Source organism: Emydura macquarii, unplaced genomic scaffold (assembly GCF_026122565.2).
Source record: "Emydura macquarii macquarii isolate MOO-44397 ecotype Brisbane River unplaced genomic scaffold, CSIRO-AGI_Emac_v2 contig_1483, whole genome shotgun sequence".
Taxonomy (NCBI): domain Eukaryota; kingdom Metazoa; phylum Chordata; order Testudines; family Chelidae; genus Emydura; species Emydura macquarii.
The window spans coordinates 7,471,931-7,492,082 of record NW_027131620.1 but is presented as its reverse complement, the minus strand read 5'-3'; the positions used below and the strand labels follow the sequence as shown (position 1 = coordinate 7,492,082).

Sequence of the window (20,152 nt, the reverse complement as noted above, 5' to 3'; positions counted from 1 at the left end):
TTTAAGTTTGAAAAGGAACTATTAAAATTATCTCATAAAAGGAAGTGACACGGAGGGTTGTACAGGACACTCTATAAGCTGTAGGCTTACCTTATTTTTAAAGGAAAGTGCAGTATGCTACGGCAGTCCTGTGTCCCATACTAAAGTCAGATAGATGGAGACCATGTCAGTAAAATGCAAATCTTACTGGAGATGAACTAATCTAACACACTGGTCATTCAGATTAGAGCAAACTGGATTGTTAGCTCTGGAGGAATAAAAACCAGAAACTTAGTTAATGAAGCAGAAGACCTTGCCAGAGATTCAATCCTATGAATACATTTCAAATCAGTGAAGTTCAACTAAGTTTGAAATTTACTTGTAGGCAATCTTCCACCCCTAATGAATGAAGCAGTTCTGCAGACAGAAGCAGTGGCTGATGGAGTCTGAGGATATCTGCGTAAGGGGGATTGGTTGGGTAAAGATATCTTTGAAAAGTAGACCAGGAATGTAAGAATTGCAGCTGGGTGAATGTGACCCAGGGACCCCTTAGGGACAACATCAAAGGTTTTAGTTAAGTCATAAACAATGGCTGGTGGTGTTCTCTATACTTCTCTTGGATCTGATGTGCAACAAAAATCATGTCAGTGTTGCCCCAAGGTGGTCTGAAATCACATTGGCATTCTGGAAGGATGTCTTCGGCAAGAGGGAGGAGACGGTTCAAAAGGATGCAAGCAAGGATCTTCCCAGCAATGGAGAGGAGGGCAATACCTTGCTGATTCCTGCCCATTGACTGTCCCTTTTCTTTAAAATGGTCACAATATTAGCATTCTTTAGATCAGGTGGAATTTCCTCCTTAACCCAAATTATAACCAGAAGTTGATGAAGTTTTTGCATGAGTGCTGTTCCACCACCTTTGAAGACCTCCACAGGAATGCCATCTGGGTCTGGCGCCTTGTAGTTTCTAGTCTGAGTGATGGCATACCAAACTTCCTCAGAAGATGGGTGGTCAGGAAGAGATTCTATTACTGGATGCTGATGAATGGATCTGATGGTGGCAAGTGAGATTTCAGAGTTGGAGTTCAGTAGAGTCTCAAAATGCTCCTTTCAACGTTGCTTGAGGGCTACACTGTCCTTAAGAAGGGTGAAGCTGTCCCAGATCACAAAGGGGTTATGCTGTTCGAACTTGGCCTGTAGATGGCTTTCATTTCTTGAAAAAAGCTTCTTGTGTCATCTGGATCAGCGAAATTCAATCTCCATGGCCTTTGTTTGCCATCAATGATTCTTGCTGTCTCACTGCATCCTTTGAACTACAGCTTTAAAACCATGATAAGTCTCTCAATTTTGTTGGTTAGACGGTTCGTTTTGCCAAATGCAAAATGTGCTTCTCTTCTGATGAGTAAGTGCTAGCCCAATGTTTGGAAATGTGTGGAGAGTGATATTCACAAAATGGTTTGCCTGCCTCAGAGAGCTGAGAGGCATTCTACCACTATATAAGAGATCATACTGAAAATTGGTTTTATGGTATACCTTATGGTGTACCTGAGATCAGTTTTATTTGCAAAGCATATGGAGTGTCTGTGAAGCACTCAGCATGTGTTCTTGTGGTGCATATAGTGTGCACACATATGCATGCTTCTGTATGTGGTGTGTATATGGCATGTGTGTATATTAGTATACGTTGTGCATATAACATTTACAAGTGTCGTATGTGTGTGATGTGGACAGTGTGTTTGTGCACAGTAAATGCAGTGTGTGTGTATGGTACATATGACATGTACGGATCTGTGTTTGTAGACTTGTGCCTGACTTTTGCTCATTTGTCAGTACTTTTTATGCTTTGTTCTCAGGTTACTGGAGTCCCAGGAGTCTTTTGGCAGTACAATTTAAAGAAGAAATGATGCTCTTGGATGTCCATGTTCAGCTGCCTTTGTCATTAGTACAAAGAAGCACACATGTTCATCCAAGGGCAGAATTTGGCCCTAAGAGACAATATTTCATCTGAGAAGTTGTATAATATCTCGATGAAAGGACACTAGGATCACAGCTGGCTCTCGCAGATTGCATCAATGGAGAATAAAATAGTGAGGACTTAAACATGCATTAATGCCATCTAATATTGTCCCTGTGACAGGTATTTTCTTTTAGGGAGAATTACACTTTCAATCATTTCAAGTTTAGCTGGTTCCTTTGCTGATGAATGAAATCCCTTTTCCATATACGCTATACCCTGTAATATATGCTGTAGGAGGAAAGTATCTTGTTACATAGCTGGGATCACTAGAGAGACTTAAGACAATGTCCAGACACTTAGGAATGAGGCTGTTGATATAATGACAAGATTCTTAATCCCTGCCCTCCGAGTATCCACAAAGTAATGTCCCAAAAATTAATTTAGGCAGATTTTGTAGCCCAAAACTTACAAATTTAGAATTGTGTTGTTGTTTCCAATGTTATTCATGCTTAGCTGCTTGTCAACAGGTCTAAAAGTTTCATTTAAGGCTAAAGATACTGTCTCCAATCCCGCCATGTGTGATCAGTGATATCTGTAGGTATGGTTCAGAATGTGAACTGAAAGGCGCTGCTATTTGAAGTCAGGAGAGCTAGACAACAGGGAAAAAGAAATAGCTTATTATGAAAGTAAAGGTCACACCAAGACAAATTATATCCCACGAGAGTGGGAAAAAAACTCCCCTTCAAGAAGATACGGTAGTGTCGGTTTCTTAACGTTTACCTTTTTTCTGCCCCCATGCTGCGACACCACGAAGAATGCTACTTGTGTTGAAATGCCTGTATGTCATTTGTACAAAGACTATTCTTTGATCACTCTTGTGATGTGCAGTTTGATTTTTTAACAGTTTGGACCAGATCCTCAGCTGGGGTGAATTGGTGTAATTCTGCTGAAGCCAATGGAGCTACACTGGTTTACACTAGCTGAGGACTGGACTCATTAGTTACAGTGATATAGCTAACCCTCTTAAGGTTGGTATTTGCTAACTCTTTTAACCTCCGGTAACAAGTGCTTTTATTCTTCGCACAATATGACTCCCAGGGGAGTGCTGGTCTCTCTCCTACATTGGCTTATTGATGGAAGCTAAGGGAAGGCTCACGGACGGGCCCACGATAAGGACACACTTTGAAAAGTCTTTGGGCGAAATCCCAATACTATTACTTGGTTTTTACTTAGTCTTCACTACTAGGTGTCACTGATTAGCTTCTTGAGGGAGGGTTGCAGGACTGAATTATGAATCAGGATGTTAGGGTGTGGCCCTTTATTAACAGATAAAGGACAGTGTCCTCCTGAAGCATGCAGACCAGTGACTTTCCCATCATGACAGTTACTAGGGCTCTTTCCTGAGCTACCAGAGCAATTTCATTTAGTTTGAACTTCCATCATGCCGAGACATCCCTTCTTAAATGGTTGGAGCCTTATCCACCAGTATCTGGCCCCCATCATTTAATAAAGAGCCCTGATATCTTGCATGATGTGAGATCAGACTAAATGAAATAGCCGCAGTAGCTTAAGAAAGCATCTCTGGGCCAAATTCTCTGCTCCTGGAAATGGCTGTTTTCTCCATTGGGGGTGCCCTTAATTACATCACCAGGGACTTTGTGCCCTAGTAATTCTCATGATGAGAGCTCAGGCTAGTAAATGTGGGATCTGCTGGTTTTGACATCTACGTTCCTACTGTGTTAAAAAAATTAGTAACATGGTGCTGTATGTTCTAGATCTGTCAGTAATGTTCTTTTCCTACCCATTCCCCCCCCCCCCCCCATTTTTCACTATTTCCACAGTGTGGTACCATTTTTCAATTTGAAAACTAAATCTATTGCAAAAGAGCTGGAGACCAGTATGAATTGCCTTAGAAACTACTGTACTGTATCAATTAACATTATATGTGGAAGACCCATTCGCTTTGGCCGGTTCCTGTTACAGATGCATTAGCTTTTTGACCTTCATAATAACAAGTAATGACGGTTGCTTAATTAGCTAATCATGAAGATCATGCAACAAATTACAGCATATTGAATCTTCACCAGTAAAGAAAAAGATCTTATTGCAATGGCATCAACTGTCAGCCATTGCAGGTCCTATCTCCACTCTCAAGTCTGGCACCAGTCGATAAGAGTACAGCAAGCCCAGATGCCATGAGTCCAACAGTCACTTAACCCTGCAGCATCCAGACAGCTAACTCATGCTAAAACACAAGTGCTCTGCAGGTCCAAGCCGTATCACAGCAAAGCTAAAATGCAATTGATGGACTGTGCAATTAGTATTGCCACTTTGCAAAGTCTTGTATGATTGTAATTGGAAAAGGAGATTTTTCAATCACACATTAAGGTCTCTGTATTAAGTCTGATTTAAACTCTCCCATTTCCCTTCTGCTTGGTGTTACATCTTCTGCATCTTCCTCTATCTCAAACACAGGGAAGAAAGACAAAACTTGAATAAACAATCCAGAAAAACCTGGAAGGAAGAATATAAATAAAAAGAATAACAGGGCCGGGGGGGAGGTGGGGAATTCAGGGGAAACACATCCACACTAGGGATGTAAAAGCTTAACCATTTAAATGTTTAAATGGTAATCAGCTGTTTAAACATTTTAAACAGCTGATTACTGTTTAAACTGGGGGGAGGGGAGCTGCAGCTGGGCTCGGCTCCCCACAAGCAGCTGGGCAGCTCTTGCTGGCGGGGAAGCACTGAGCCCAGTGCCTGGAGGGAAGGAAGCCACAGCTGGGCTCAGCTCAGCTCACCTCAACACCCTGCTAGTGAGAGCTGCCCAGATACGGTGCTGCACGTGCGGCGGGGGGGGGGCGGGGAGCCGCAGCTAGGCAGGTCTCACTTGGCAGTGAGGAGCCGAGCCCAACACGGCTCCTCCCCACGTGTTTAAACATTTAAATGTTCTATTTTTAGAACGTTTACATGGATTTCTAATTCAAATCATTTTTACATCCCTAATCCATACAGGGGCTGGCTTGTTCTTGAATAGAAACTGGCCTGTTGGGAGGCTGGGTTGAGGAGAGACTGGCAGAAGTCAAAGAACCTTGAAAACATTGGAAGCTCAGATGAAATTCGATAATTTGGTACATTTTTCTTTGCCACTGCATGCAGAAGATAAGTGCGGAGGTAACAGACTTCTCCTGGTAAGGCAGCTTGGAGGCAAAGCAGATTTTCAGCTACGTTCCTGGCTCTTACAGAGAGCATCTCTAGTTGCTAGAAAGCTGCAGAGAAGCATGGTGGTGGCTACGAGGTTTATTTCTTTGTATTTTAGTGTTTTGCAGCATCTTCTTTCACACATGCAGGTCATATGATTCAAATGTAAAAGCAGAGGGTTTAATGCAGTCAAAGAAGTTCTTGAACCTCAAAGGCCTCTGGTATAATATTTTTACTCTCCTTTGGCATTAAACTAAATAAATTAAAAAACTTACAGGAAAATGTTTCCCTGGGGGCAGCAGAGGATTCAACCTGACATGAGAGGCATCAGGGAACACCAGGCTAATAGGCAAGACCTCCACAGTTAGATTTTTTTGTGCATTTAAAAAAAAGTGTTTTGAACTCTTCTATAGGAATATGTATAGTAGATACATAGAGACAGAAGGAATCAATAACTCAATCCCATTTGGTATTTCCAACCTTTCTCTGTTTGTCAGCCCAATTAAAAGGGCTAAAGGTCCCCGCCCAGTCAGCTTGTTTGTAAACTCTGCCATTACGGGAAGCTAGGAAAACACTACATATTATAATAGCTTTATATTCAAGCGGATGGAGGCCTGAGTGCCACCTCTAAAACTATTTCTGCTGTAGTTAATGGGAATTCTCCTTTAACTCAAGTGGGGTAGCACTTTTTTTCCCAGCTCTGAGGGTCCTTTTTTCAAGTCCCACCAAAGACAAATTCCTCAGAAGACAATTGCAATTTTTTTCTTTCTAGTGTCTCCCTTGCTGCCTGGGTAGTAGGTTGGGATCACTGGAAGGTGTACTAATAGAAGACAGAAGTTAATAAATATTATTTTAACCCAATTGGTTCTCCACATTTTTCTCACTTAATTATTCTCTGTCTATTTTGAACATGCTTACTGAAACCAAATACGTTTGAAAGCCAACAGGCTTGGAGATGATTGGAAATGCTGTGTTAGAAATCTGCCTTTTTACTGATTTGTAAAGAGATTGTGAAATTATAGCTGAGAACATTTACATGAATGATTCTTAAACATACTGCAAATTCTGTTTAAAAAAAACCCCTAAGTAGGAATCTCAATGAGCAATAAAATGTAGCAGAATTAAAATATTTCCACTAAAATTAATGAGCCAAATTTAGAATGCTTAAATTGACACTTAAGTGTGCTAATTTAAAGGATTTGAATGTATTTGCATTTCTTGGCTTCCATGGAACACTGAATACTTGCTAGAAGATAGCCTTCAATTATTTTCCATTTGGTCCTTGTAATGGGCGAAACAGCTAAGAGCTTAAAAATAAATGATATTTATTGTTTACATTGACACTGTTCTACATGGCCATTAATAATTATGGTGTGTTGTGTAAAACATAAAATCAGGTTCAAGTATCCAGAAGTCATGCAAACACTAATGTTATTATTTCATATTTTATATTGAGATTTGGGGGATGAGGTAATTTTGGAGGACGTTTTCAGAACTGCATCAAAATAGACCAAGCCGTCATCTTATTTTTCAGTTTGTCAGCAGAAACTGAAACAGGGTAAATTGGTTATTTTGCTTTGCCTAGATACATTCACAGCACGTTTTCCCCATGACCATAAATGACTTGTTCTGTATCAAATAGAAAATACTATACAATGATGAAATAAGTCCAAGTTAATTTCATATTATATCATGATATAGTATATTTCACAGGAGCTCCACTGAGTGAAATACAGTTGTTGTGTGTCATTACATGGTATCTCGGATTATACATTATTGGGTAATTCACCAGCTATTTGGTGTCCTCTGAAGTGCCAACTATACAATTCTCAACAGCCCACTGTTCCTCTTATCCCCAGTCATAGAGTAGCATCGCTGTCAACTTCAAAGAATAGTTATTCTCCTGTGACCTTTTAGAGTGAGAACTGCAAGACCCAGGGCAGGAATCAGGAATACTAAGACTACAAGAAGGATATGATCAGTAGAAACAAAACAGACTAAAGTCTGTTACCTTGAACAAGCTCTTACATTGAAATCTTTCCCAACAGTAAAACTTACAGGAACAATACAGCTGGACATTAAATCTTGATGGAGGTGTAGGTTCCTTACGATTTTCCTCTTAAAATGTCACATGAAGGCCTGTATCAGAAAAGATACTTCACGTGTGACAGGGAAAGTCCATTTAAATCTAGCAATGCTGGAAACCACAAAATCAAATCTGATGACAGAACTACATGAGTTTTATATCAAGATTTCAACGTACATTTCCATGTATTTTGGCCATTATATCAGAGAATCTTTAAAAGGAAAAAGGCCTGTTTCTGTTTACACTGATTTTACATCTGTGTCATTCCATTGATCTCCAGTTATTCTGGATTTACTATAGCGTAAGTGAAAGCAGAATCAGACTCTAACTCTTTCCAGTTATGAATTGAGAATTGATTGAATTATTGAGCTCTATGTTAGTTGACTCAGCAGAGACTTGAACCTACAGCATGTTGCAGCTTACTGAATGACACATCTACAGGGAGGTCTCAGTGGGACTCAGAAGACCTGGGTGCAGTTCCTAACTCTGCCACAGGCTTTCTTTGTGACCTTGATCATGTCACTCAATCTGCTTGTGCCTCAGTTCCCCATCTGTAAAATGTAGATAACATTTCTCTACCTCACTGGGTTGTTGTGAAGAAAACTCCACTAGTGTTTGTGAGGTGCTCAGGATAAGGTCAGGAGAGCCATGTCAGAACCTAAATATACAGAATTATAAAGTTTGTCCTCATTCTAAATCCAAAGAACTCTCCATTGATATTTCTTGACATGGTTAACAATCCAAAAGGCTAAATTCCTTCCCATGTGTTTGTGGAGCGTGAAAGCCATTACAATAATCACCAAAAATTGTAAGTTAATTTAATGCACACATCACTTTAACCATGTCTTCATAGATACTTGCACAGTGCCTAGCACAGTAGAACCTTGAGGCTCCTGGGGACGTCTGGGTGCTACCGTAATAAAATTTTAAATATATTAATACATTTAAAGGAAACTAAACTTTCACAATCTGTTCTGCAAATAAAAAAACTCAGCATAATTATCATCATCATCATAAATGTAAGATAAGTGAATGACATGTAGGTGTGTAGTCTTCACTCATAGTATTATCATAAGCATGTGTTATGTTTTTCTCATTTACCAGACGTTAATCAGATGTAAAGCTGCTCTCTCCTGATCTAGGAAATTCCCTGAAACAGAGACTATTTTTTTAAATATGGGGTAAACTGGTTCAGTAACTGTTTTGACAAATAAGCAAAGCTTATGTTGTAGTCACATAAAAATCTTAATATATCAACAAGATTTACTAAATTACATGCTGGGAATTGGTCAGAATGTTAGAGGTGGAAAGAATTCTCTTTTTTAAAGTATTCTTTTTTAAAAATCTCATTAAATGTTTAAATTACATGCTCTGCTACAAAATTAATGTGCTTTTGTTCGAGGAATTCCTCTGTAGTGGTAAGACATAATATGCCTCATTCTCATCAATGTCTGTGACTTTCTCTGACAAATGCCACTTCACCTTATATAATTTCTGTGGAAAACCAAGTATTTTTGTTTTCCCTGGAAAGTAAGTTCAGGTAAGTGATAGACCATCGGAGTTTGTGATTCACAGCAAATGTTGAGCGATTGACAAATGTTTGCAAGATTTAACACAGTATCTTTGTTTTGCTCAATGCAGTATAATTATCTCATAAATTTTCTTAGTACAGCTGGATAACTCAGATGTATCTCGTGGTATATTTCATTTCCGAGATCTGCAGTGATTTGTTTACAGAAAGTTTAACCCTCATTAATGCTAATGAAATAAATCAATGGAAAGAAGTGCATATATATATACACACCCCCTATTGCATGCACCTTATTAAATGTACATGGCTTACCATAGAGTATAAAGAGAGCCTCTGTAAATCTATGTTTCCTGACAATAAAATACAGCATTTTTAAGGCCGAATGCTCAAAACCAGCCTCCTTTTTCCCTATCACTGTCCCTCTCTCTGCATTTCTAATTCACCTGTGAACACAGGATCTGGGGACTATGTGGATAAATTGTCCATGAAGGACATTCAGACTCCACCCTTCCTTGGTTCAAGTCATAATTTCTTCCATTTTAATTCATAGGAGGAGGTGGTTGTTTGACTGTGTCCATCTGAAACTTTGCTAGGCCATATCGCTTGCTCCTTCCATCCTCTTTAAGCAAAGGTTTGCTCAAAGCAAAAGGTCTAACATTGCCCTCAAAAGATTCTCAGGCTTGCACTCATCGTGATTCTGTTGGTAAGGCTAGATGTGAACATACATTTTCATTTGCAAACAGTATTTAGTCAGATGTTGAATTTCCTGATTTGAGCTATTTGTTTGTATTAAATGGTTGGCACCTGTCTAGCAACCATGTTGAACGCTTACTTCCAAAAATGTGTCCAGACCTATTTTCCCACACAAAGGGTTGCAGACTTGAAACCCATAATTCTGTAAGCCAAGTTCATGGGCCCTACTTCAGAGATTGCGTTTGAGGACTATATCTCTAAAAGCAGATTTTAAATTCTGCATCCACATGTTTGCTAATGCAGGTCGGTTAAATGTCTATCTGATTTGCTCTAACAAATGTGGACACAAGTTTAATAGGCAGGTTGAGGGCACTTTAAAAATGTCCCCAATACCTATTCTAAGCCATCGTACAAGTGTAAATCCAATCAGCATTTCTTGGTACTAATAATCTGAACGAGCAGTGAATCTTCTATAAGAGAGACTGATGAGGCTTTCTGTATGCACTGACCTTCACCTCTAGAAGTATAGATCCAGTAAGAATCAATTCTAGTAGTTTCTAGTAATAACTGACATTATTAGCCGTTAAAGGCAACAGACTATTAAATGGAGGTAGTACACAGAGAACAGTGTACAAACTCAATAATCATCTGGACAAAGGCATCAGAGGGGATTCTTAGAGGTAGTTGTCAGTGCTCTATTGTTATTCTGTGGTATCACATCCAGCATCTTGTCAGCCTCCCAAGCCAGGAGAGGAAAGAAATACCAATAGGTCACACATGGAGGGTTGTAGAGTGGTAGACACCTTCTTCCAATTTCCTCCGTCTGATAAACAAATCTTCATTTCCCCTTTCAGAAACCACCTTTGCTCACCTAGAATGGAACTTCTTTTTATTCTGTTATTTATGCCTCCTGCATACACCATAGTATTCCAGAGTGTGCAGACTTTTCAGAAAATTCACTGCCATATCAAAGAGATGCTAACACACACTCAGCTATAAAATGGATTAATATTAATCTTCCCACTCATTTATTGCATTCATAAACCTGGCTAGGAAAAATGCATGTTTTTCACATTGACACTCACAACACAGTTTTTGACACTGTGGGTGTGGTAGTTTGTTTATTTGTACCTTATACCTTGCATTTTCCTTCCGAAATAGCCCTGACATTACAAGAACATCTTTAAATGGCTGATCTGCAAATTACCATCAGATTTAAAGCAATACAATCAAGGTTGCTAGGGTAACATCTTAGCCTGCCTTTTTATTTTCTTTTATCTGTTTTCAAAGTTCATGTAATTTTTCATGCCATAGTTGATTTGTGGTGTTTCTCTCAAGTTGGGGAGGAGGCTGGAAGGAATGGTTTTCTAAAACAATTCTGTAATGCACTTTTCCATAAGAAGACATTCAAATGTAATGCTAGCAGTCCATCAGGCATTAGCAACCCTGCATTAACAAGCCAACAAGTTTGTATTAGGAATGAAATAAAGGACCCTGTTTTCAGAATACCATATGTGTGTCTACACAGTTATAATAATTGGAAATGCAATCCTGGTACTTAGATCCCTTGGTACATAGATCTCCTGTCAGAGTTAACAGTATTGCATATAGAGGGCTTGCAAGATTGGGCCTTAATGTCCTCCTATCTGTATAGCATGTAAAGATATTTGAATATTAATATCACCAACCCATTCTCTGTAGCTTAATGGTTGTTATCTTTCATGATTTATACAGATTCGTTCTGATAAGGACAGTGAGATCCACATCAGGTATAGCATCACTGGAGTAGGAGCTGACCAGCCACCTATGGAAGTCTTCAGCATCGATCCCGTGTCAGGCAGAATGTATGTGACGCGTCCAATGGACAGAGAAGAAAGGGCTTCCTACCATGTAAGTATATGACAATATCTTTTTTTACGCATTGTACATGTCTCCTCCCAGTCCACAGCACCTCTGCGCTAGAACAGAGCAAAAGGACTTTGTGGCTTGAACACACACAGAGATTTGGGTCCTTCCCCGAGTTTGAGGTCTGAACTCTCAAAGCCAAAGTAAAACGTAATCAAAATTGCTAGTTTTCAGCAGGTTTTACCTCATCACTGAATGTTTTGTACAATTTAGATGTAGAACCCAGGACCCAACTTGTTTGCTCAAAACTAGGGCCCAGGTTTGCATTTCAAGTTTATAAGGAAATGAGAAGGCATGTGAATGTCAAGATTTGTTGATCATATATTTTCCACAGATCAGCTCCTTTCCCTGTGACTGAGAAAAGGACTAATGCCTTGTTTACATAACAAATTTGCATGGTTCCCCTAACAGTGCAATGTGACCCTTCCATGCCCAGGGTAGCCACCTGAAAATGTCAAGGTCAGGGCAGGCTGCAAAAGGAGAGCAGGTTCTCCCAGCACTGGTGGGTGGCACTGAAGCCAGACTTCCCAACCAGCCACAAACTGTGCATCTGATTCCCCAAACCGGTTATCAAGAAGCTAGTACACAAATACATACAGCCCCTTTACTGCATTCCAGTCTCTGGCCCCCAATCAGCCACTAGGTCCAGTAAAGAGACCAGTTATTTAAACTCTATGCTCTTTACCAAAAAGGTTCCTCCTGACCCCAAAGGGTCAGCCACAGCACCAGATCAATGTAAGTTTGGATCTTACCCAAAATACCACCCTACCAGCCAATCCTTTAGCAACTAAAACTAAAGGTTTATTCTAAAAAGAAAGGAACAAACAATAAGAGAAATGTTAAAGGATTAAAGCAATCAGATACATACAAATGATTTGAAAGTCCATATGTATCAGGTTTCTAGAAGAACTGTGGAGTTTGCAGGCTTGTATAGTCCCTCTGGTATACATCCAGTACCTGGATGGGTCTCAGTCCTTTGTTTCACAGCTTCAGTTCAGTTGCAGATGAACTGATCCAGAGGTAGATAGGTGGCTGAAGCTGAACAGGATTGAAGACAAGATGGATCCCAGGCCTCTGCCTTTTTATATCCTCTGGCCCTTGCCATGATGCTTGTGGAATTTCACAGGAACCAAAATGGAGTCCAGAGTCACATGAGCAAGTCCTGGTGACTCATCAGGTATATCCCTGGCATCTCCCCCTGTGCCTCTTACACCTGTGAATGTCTCAATGGGCCATTAAGCAGGCTATTGTTCTGCAGCCATCCTGTCTGGGGTGTGACCCAGACAGCACAATTTGCAATACAGATATATCAAACATATCCATAACTTCCATTACACACATAACCCATGAACCTAAACATCAGCATCTTACTTAGCACATTATAGCCTTTCTAACAGTACCTGACATGGCCTATCTCACATGAATTATTATGATTTTGACGTACTGATGTCAAACAATATACTAAATGTAGAATGTAAATGTAGAATTTCTAGTGAAGACATTGCCTGAGCCTGGTTTAAACTGACCCAGTGTCCACACACAAAGTTACACTGATTTGGGGTAGATCTGCACTAGAAACATTACAATGGTGCAGCTGTAGCGTAGACACTACAGCACCGAAAGGTAATTGCTGTAGTAAATCCCTCTCTCCATGAGGCACTAGCTAGGTCAACAGAATTCTTTTGTCAACCTAGTGGTGTCTACACTTGGGGCTTAGGTCAATTTAACTGCATCAGACAGGGTGTGAAATTTTTCACAGCCCTGAGTAATGTAGTTTAGTCATCCTAACTTGATAGTGTAGCCTTGGTTTAACTAAGAGCTGGTCAACTTTGTATATGGACCAGGCCTAAAAGAATGCGAGAAACCAATATCAACATTATGGTGTCATGGGAAGTCCAACTGCAGTTGGACATGCAGTAGTTGTTATAGTCATTTCTCATCTTAAATCATCCAGCGTTGCTCGGACACAGACAGTATAGTGAAGGGGGTCATATAAGTTCTTAAGAATGTAGATAAACTAATATTAAATACAAGGGAATTAATAAAGATTAATAATACCAAGCTGTGCTTCCATAGACTCTACTGGTTCACAAAATGTTCTACTTGCAGAGTACTTACAGTGGTTTTTGTGTTATAATTTACAATACAATTACAGACACAAAATATTACAACGTGTAACCAAACAGTAAATACAGTCAGTCAAACTGTATGAAAAAAAGTATATAACTCCTTGCATGCCAGCTGCACAAAACTTCAGCTCTTCCTGCGTCTATCCATTAGCTCTTTTCTACAGCAGCTACAAAAAGTTGTTTCATGGATTGCTTTGTATCAGAAATGACATATCCTTTGGCTTCATAATAGTAATTGCTAGGGATGTTGTAATGTCAATGAAATGGTATGGACTGGTATTTCTAACTGCTCTGTCAGAGATGCACATTTTATTAGATTTATCGGGTGTCCAGTTAACCAGGATGACAAAGCTTCTGGACAGGAAGAGAAGGATAAAGAAAATAGATTACCTCTTTCATTGGATGGGTAGAGAAATTTCTCCTGGGTAAAAAAGAATCTGAAGCAAAATTATTTTACCCTCTGTGAATGAGAATAATTATTTTGTCTGCTATGCCCACGAAAATATGAAGAGGATTATTTTGAAAATGGAATATTTGAGATAGAGCCTATGTCGCTTCAGTGTTTTCGATATTGTTCCAGTAGTGCTGGGTCATTATAACAGCTCAGTTGATATAATTCACAAGCTAACACCTTTGATGGAGCCATTATGATATCTAGTACTACACATTCTCAGCCAAAAAAAAAAGACTTTGTCTCCCATAATAATGACTTATGTGGCCCATAATACAAAACGAATGTACTCTATAAGTATATTTAGACCAGAAATTTCAGGAGAGCTTGGAAAAGGCTGCAGTGAGGTGACTGGTATCACTTCCAAAAAGAAAAAACAATTTGAATTTCTAATACCTGGAATCAATGAGAATTTTTTAATCTCATTCATGGGCGTGTCTCTTCTGGAAGGCAAAAGACCTTGGCATAACTGAACACAGCCACAGCCAAATTAAGGGATAATAAAGGATTGATAGGTATAATAAACCCATTAGAGGCAGGAGTAGCATCTGACAAAACAAACGGTGTATCTTGGCAGGGGGTTAGACTAGATGACCCTTGCTATGGTTCTGTGATTCTATGTTTTAAATGGCTGAAAGCACATCAGTAGAAAGGGTTTATAGGTAATTAGAAACCATGGTTATAAACAGGCTTATTGGACTCTTTAGCAATTAATTCGTGATTTATTAAACCATGGATTATGCATTTATTTAACCCTGTGTAACCCATTTATAAATGTCCCCTTATATAAAGCGGTAATCCAAAACCCGGTGGTGAGGCCAATGTCCCAGAGTTATAGGAAGACAGGAGACATCAGGTGCTTATGGGCAAGACTTCACTATATGGGACATAACTAGACCTGTTTGTGATTCTCTCTCTCTCTAAGCAACAAAGATAGAGATCAGATCTTTAGCTGATGTAATCAACATAGCTCCATTGTTATTATTGTAGTTCCTATGAGCCCCAGTCATGAACCAGGAGTCCATTATGCTTGGTGCTGTACAAACAGAGAACAAAAAGACAGTCTCTGTCCTGAAGAACTATTTCCCCGTTAGGTGGGTATACTGAGGAGGGGATACACTAACTGGGAGAAAAAGGGAAGGGAGATGGAATACTGGATGAAAGTGGAGCAGGCAGGGGAGAATAGGCAAAGGGGGCAGGTGTGACGAGAAGCTCAATTGAAGAGACTGTGAGAGTGGGGAAGGATTTCAGCAAACAGCCAATCAGCATAGGCCAGAGAAAATCCAGCCAAAATTAGAGAAAATTCCACAAAGGACCAACAGTCCCTGCTTTGGCTGTGTCTGCCCTACCAGCTGGTGTCTCGGACTGGGTCCTCTTTGTCATTTTCCACCAAGCCCCACATGTTGGGGGAGGCAGTGTGTGGAAAGTGTAGTGTCCTCACATTGGGGAAGTCTCCTGTGCACAGTGCTAGGATCAGGGAGATGCTGAGGGAGGGGTGGTCCTGGCTGGATCCCATTTTTCCTCCTCCCCTGCAATACAGCAGTCCCTCTTTGTTGGCTTCTGCCCCTGCTGGCATCTATGGCTCCAATGAAGTTGATTGGGCTTATGCCATAAGCTTTTTCCATAGCTGAGGGTCCTGCTGACAGGCACCAATATTACTAGAGACAGGCCTGACCTGGATCCAGACACATCTGAACTATGGGAAAATTTGGATACAAATGCAGGTTTGGATCTGAATTTTACAACTCAGTTCATCTCTAGGTATTATTGATACCTGATGAAGATTCTTCGTAGCTCACACAGTAAAGTCCTGGGGCCAGATTTTCAGATGGTATAAATCCACCTGAGATCAGTGGAGCTACACTGATTTACATCAGGTAAAGATCTGGCCCCTGGGTTTTTAGCATGTGACATATTGGGTTCTCTTCTGTGTGCCACGGGCTAGCAGTTCAGCTGTGATGGCTATCTATGATATATGCAGCTCCAATTTCTTTACAGTCCAACACAGAGCTAAATCTTTTCAGCATCTCTGTCAGCATCAAGTTCTGTTCATGTTTATTTCATTTTATTTCTAAATAAGCTAAAAGAAAATAAAAAAATCTTCATGAGACTTCGGGAGGACACACACCAGAGTTCTGTTTCATTAACTCCCAAGTTTTCAGTGTATCCTTTCTTTCATATAATTATCCTGATTGCTTCAAGATTGCTCTTTCTAAAGCACTCATCTTTTAATTCTCCACATTAGGAAGCACTTGCCTGATGAAACCCACCTTTTTTCCAAGATAAACCAGATCAATTTTTAATTATTTGGGTAGTTCTGAAGCAGAACTCACTTGTCAGCTTTTAATATTTCTCTTGAGCTTTGGAAGGATGGATTATCCAAGGCAGCAGTACTTTTTTCTGTAACACGTATGTCTCTGGGTCTCTGTTTTTAAATGGTGCCAAATAACTTTCAGGAGATATCAGTGTTTAGCATGGATCACTTCTCTTGATCCTGGTCAACCAGTTCCCATCAGCTCTATTTGTTGTAGGTGATGACTCTCTCTGCTTGCACTGATGGACAAATCAGTGCCTCGTGGTGCTTTTCTGGTTATTTCAGATGCCAGAACTTTCGATCAAACTGCAGTCAGTAGTGATGGGCAAACAGACTGGTGGATCTCTTGATATATTTTCAAGCTTTGTTAACAAAACACTATCACCATAAAACCTAATATTTAGCAGTCAGGCAGTGTTGATATTCAATTAACATGCCCCATTTATATGCCTGTTTTTAAATACAGATATAGTTTGGAATAGTCCCAACCAGCACTTATAAGCTTTCATAAACACATTTACGAAATATCATTCAGTCAGAGATGTCTGGACAAGGGCAGATTGGTTACAGGTTGACACAAGAATCGGTTAGACTGTGTGGGAGACAAAACTTATTTGCAGTGTTGTTATAGCTGTGTTGGTCCCAGGATATTAGCAAGACAAGGAGGATGAGGTAATATCTTTTATTGAACCAACTTCTGTTGGTCAAAGAGACAAACTTGCACGCTTATACAGAGCTCTTCTTTGGGTCTGTGTAAGCTCAAAAGGTTGTCTCTTTCACCAACAGAAGTTGGTCTAATAAAAAATATTAACTCATCCACCTCTCTTTGAAAGACAAAAAGACAATTAGAAACAAGTTACTTGATTCAGAGAAACCAGTACTAATTGCAGTAATATTTTGAACCAAGTTTACAAAAGCTTATATGTAATTCTGAACATTTCATAGAATCATAGAATCATAGAATATTAGAGTTGGAAGGGACCTCAGGAGGTCATCTAGTCCAACCCCTGCTCAAAGCAGGACTAACCTCTGCTATATCATCCCAACCAGGGCTTTGTCAAGCCGCAGCTTAAAAACCTCTAAGGATGGAGATTCCACCACCTCCCTAGGTAACCCATTCCAGTGCTTCACCACCCTCCTAGTAAAAAACTTTTTCCTAATGTCCAACCTAGACCTCCCTCCCTGCAACTTGAGACCATTGCTCCTTGTTCTGTCATCTGCCACCACCGAGAACAGCCTAGCCCCATCCTCCCTAGAACCCCCTTTCAGGTAGTTAAAGGCCGCTATCAAATCCCCCCTCACTCTTCTCTTTTGCAGACTAAACAAGCCCAGTTCCCTCAGCCTCTCCTCATAAGTCCTGTGCTCCAGCCCCTAATCATTTTTGTTGCCCTCCGCTGGACTCTCTCCAACTTGTCCACATCCTTTTTGTATTGGGGGGCCCAAAACTGGACACAATTTTCTAAATGCGGCCTCACCAATGCCGAATAGAGGGGAATAATCACTTCCCGTGACCTGCTAGCAATGCCCCTCCTAATGCAGCCCAATATGCCATTGGCCTTCTTGCCAACCAGGGCACACTGCTGACTCATATCCAGCTTTTTATCCACTGTTACCCCCAGGTCCTTTTCTGCAGAGCTGCTGCCCAGCTCGTTGGTCCCCAGTCTATAGCTGTGCATGGGATTCTTTCTTCCTAAGTGGAGGACTCTGCACTTTTCTTTGTTGAACCTCATTAGATTTCTTTTGGCCCAATCCTCCAGTTTGTTTAGGTCACTCTGTATCCTATCCCTACCTTGCAGGGTATCTACCACTCCCCCAGCTTAGTGTCGTCCGCAAACTTGCTGAGGGTGCAATCTACCCCATCCTCCAGATCATTAATAAAGATGTTGAACAAAACCGGCCCCAGGACCGACCCCTGGGGAACTCCGCAAAACTAGACATGGAGCCATTGATCACTACTCGTTGACTCTAGCCAGTTCACTATCCATTTTATAGTCCATTCATCCAACCCATACTTCTTTAACTTGCTGATAAGAATACTGTGAGAAACCGTATCAAAAGCTTTGCTAAAGTCAAGGTATATCACATCCACCGCCTTCCCCACATCCACAGAGCCAGTCACCTCATCATAGAAAGCAATCAGGTTGGTCAGGCATGACTTTCCCTTGGTGAATCCGTGTTGACTGTTCTTGATCACCTTCCTCTCTTCCAAGTGCCTTAAAATGGATTCCTTAAGGACCTGCTCCATGATCTTTCCAGGGATTGAGGTGAGGCTGACCGGTCTGTAGTTCCCCGGATCCTCTTTCCTCCCTTTTTTGAAGATGGGCACTATATTTGCTTTTTTCCAGTCCTCAACCTCCCCTGTTGCCACGAGCTTTCAAAGATAATAGCCAATGGCTCTGAAATCACCTCAGCCAACTCCCTCAGCACCCTCGGGTGCATTGCATCCGGCCCCATGGACTTGTGAATGTCCAATCCTTCTAAATTGGTGCAATCCTTCTACATTTGCACCATAATAACCTGATTTACATGTTTAACATGGTAAAGTGTGTGCAAATTAGGCACAGAATTGTGAGACTAATTTTTTTTAAAAGATCTGTCACTGATTGATAACACATATTTATATTAATTGTATTAGTGTAGAAGTAGTATTTATACTTAACACAATCCACTGTTGACTTTGACTAACTACCTTCAGATAGCACCAGCCTCCAGTGTCATCAATAATCATGATGCTGAATCATTTGTATGCCAACAGCTACATTTGCGCTAGAAATTGTCTGTAGAAAAAACCACAGAGCCCAGTGGTAGCTGCTGCTAAGTATGTTAATGAAGATTGTCATACTTTAAAAATATTTGTTCAAGGGCACTGGCCAGCTCTTTGGCTGGTCTGAAATGGAATTATGACTATTTCCAGCAGCAGGGAGTCTGGATCACTATCTAAACTTTTAGCCAGTAGATTTATGAATCCTATGCATTGGCTGTTGGATTCCAATATTTTCCATTGTTCCGTTTATTCTATCTCTAACCTTCAGCCAAACCCATGCTCTCAACTTTGTGACAACTTTAATATTTAATGTCAACTTTAATAAACGGTTACCCTTCCAAACACCCCAAATGAAATTCCACCTGGTGATCTCCCATTTGAATGCCTCTGTGTGCTCCCTGTATCTTCTCTTCTACCCAAGGCTGTGATAATCGACCTTTCAAAAAACGGTTTCTCCAGTTCCAGAAGATTTTAGTCCCTTCCTGAATCTGAGGGTGCTCCTTTCCAGTTGTCAGCGGTAAACATGACTGCCGTTTACAGCAGTCATGCCCTGTCTATGCCCTGCCCGCCTGAACAGCTCACATACTATGGAAAAACACTTAAGTATATCAACTTCTATTCCCATCCGTTGTCTTATCACAATCTCCATCGTGTAGCAGATGGAACTTGACTGCAGCCCTGCCCGCTGAGCGCTATGTAAGACGAAGTCATGCATACTGTATAAATAAGTCATAGTCATATATACGTGTGGAGCACGAAAACGTGAAATGTGCTGCACTTCATGATGATGTGGTATGTCTGTGTTTCCCAGTTCGAGGACTCCAGACTAGTTCAAGGGTGGGGGGAGGGAGGATATTGCAGGACAGAAGAGAAGATGAGAGGGGGCAAGGAAAGCGGCCTAATATCTGATCCACCCTGTCTCTCCTTTAAACATGCCTCAAAGCAGCAGGTGGCCCTTGAACGCCAGGTGCCTTCCCTCCCTGCCCCTGCAAAGACCTCTGACATAGCCAGCCCCATGAGCAACTATTGGCATGCATTGTTACAGGCTCAGACAGCAGCCTGCTAGCCCGAGCTTCTCTTTCCCATGGAGTTGACGGCAGCTGTAGTTGACACTCACAGATGGTCCTGACCCCCACCCAGCCCAG

At 40.8% G+C, this 20,152-nt stretch overlaps 1 protein-coding gene across 1 annotated transcript in view; it reads left to right on the top strand.

Annotated features, from left to right (window-relative positions):
• CDH4 (cadherin 4) overlaps positions 1–20,152 on the top strand; it is a 570,898-nt gene that overhangs the window by 423,550 nt on the left and 127,196 nt on the right. Inside the window, exon 5 of the mRNA XM_067554133.1 lies at positions 11,179–11,334. Coding sequence (XP_067410234.1) covers positions 11,179–11,334 — 156 coding nt within the window. The remainder of the gene's footprint in view (positions 1–11,178; positions 11,335–20,152) is intronic.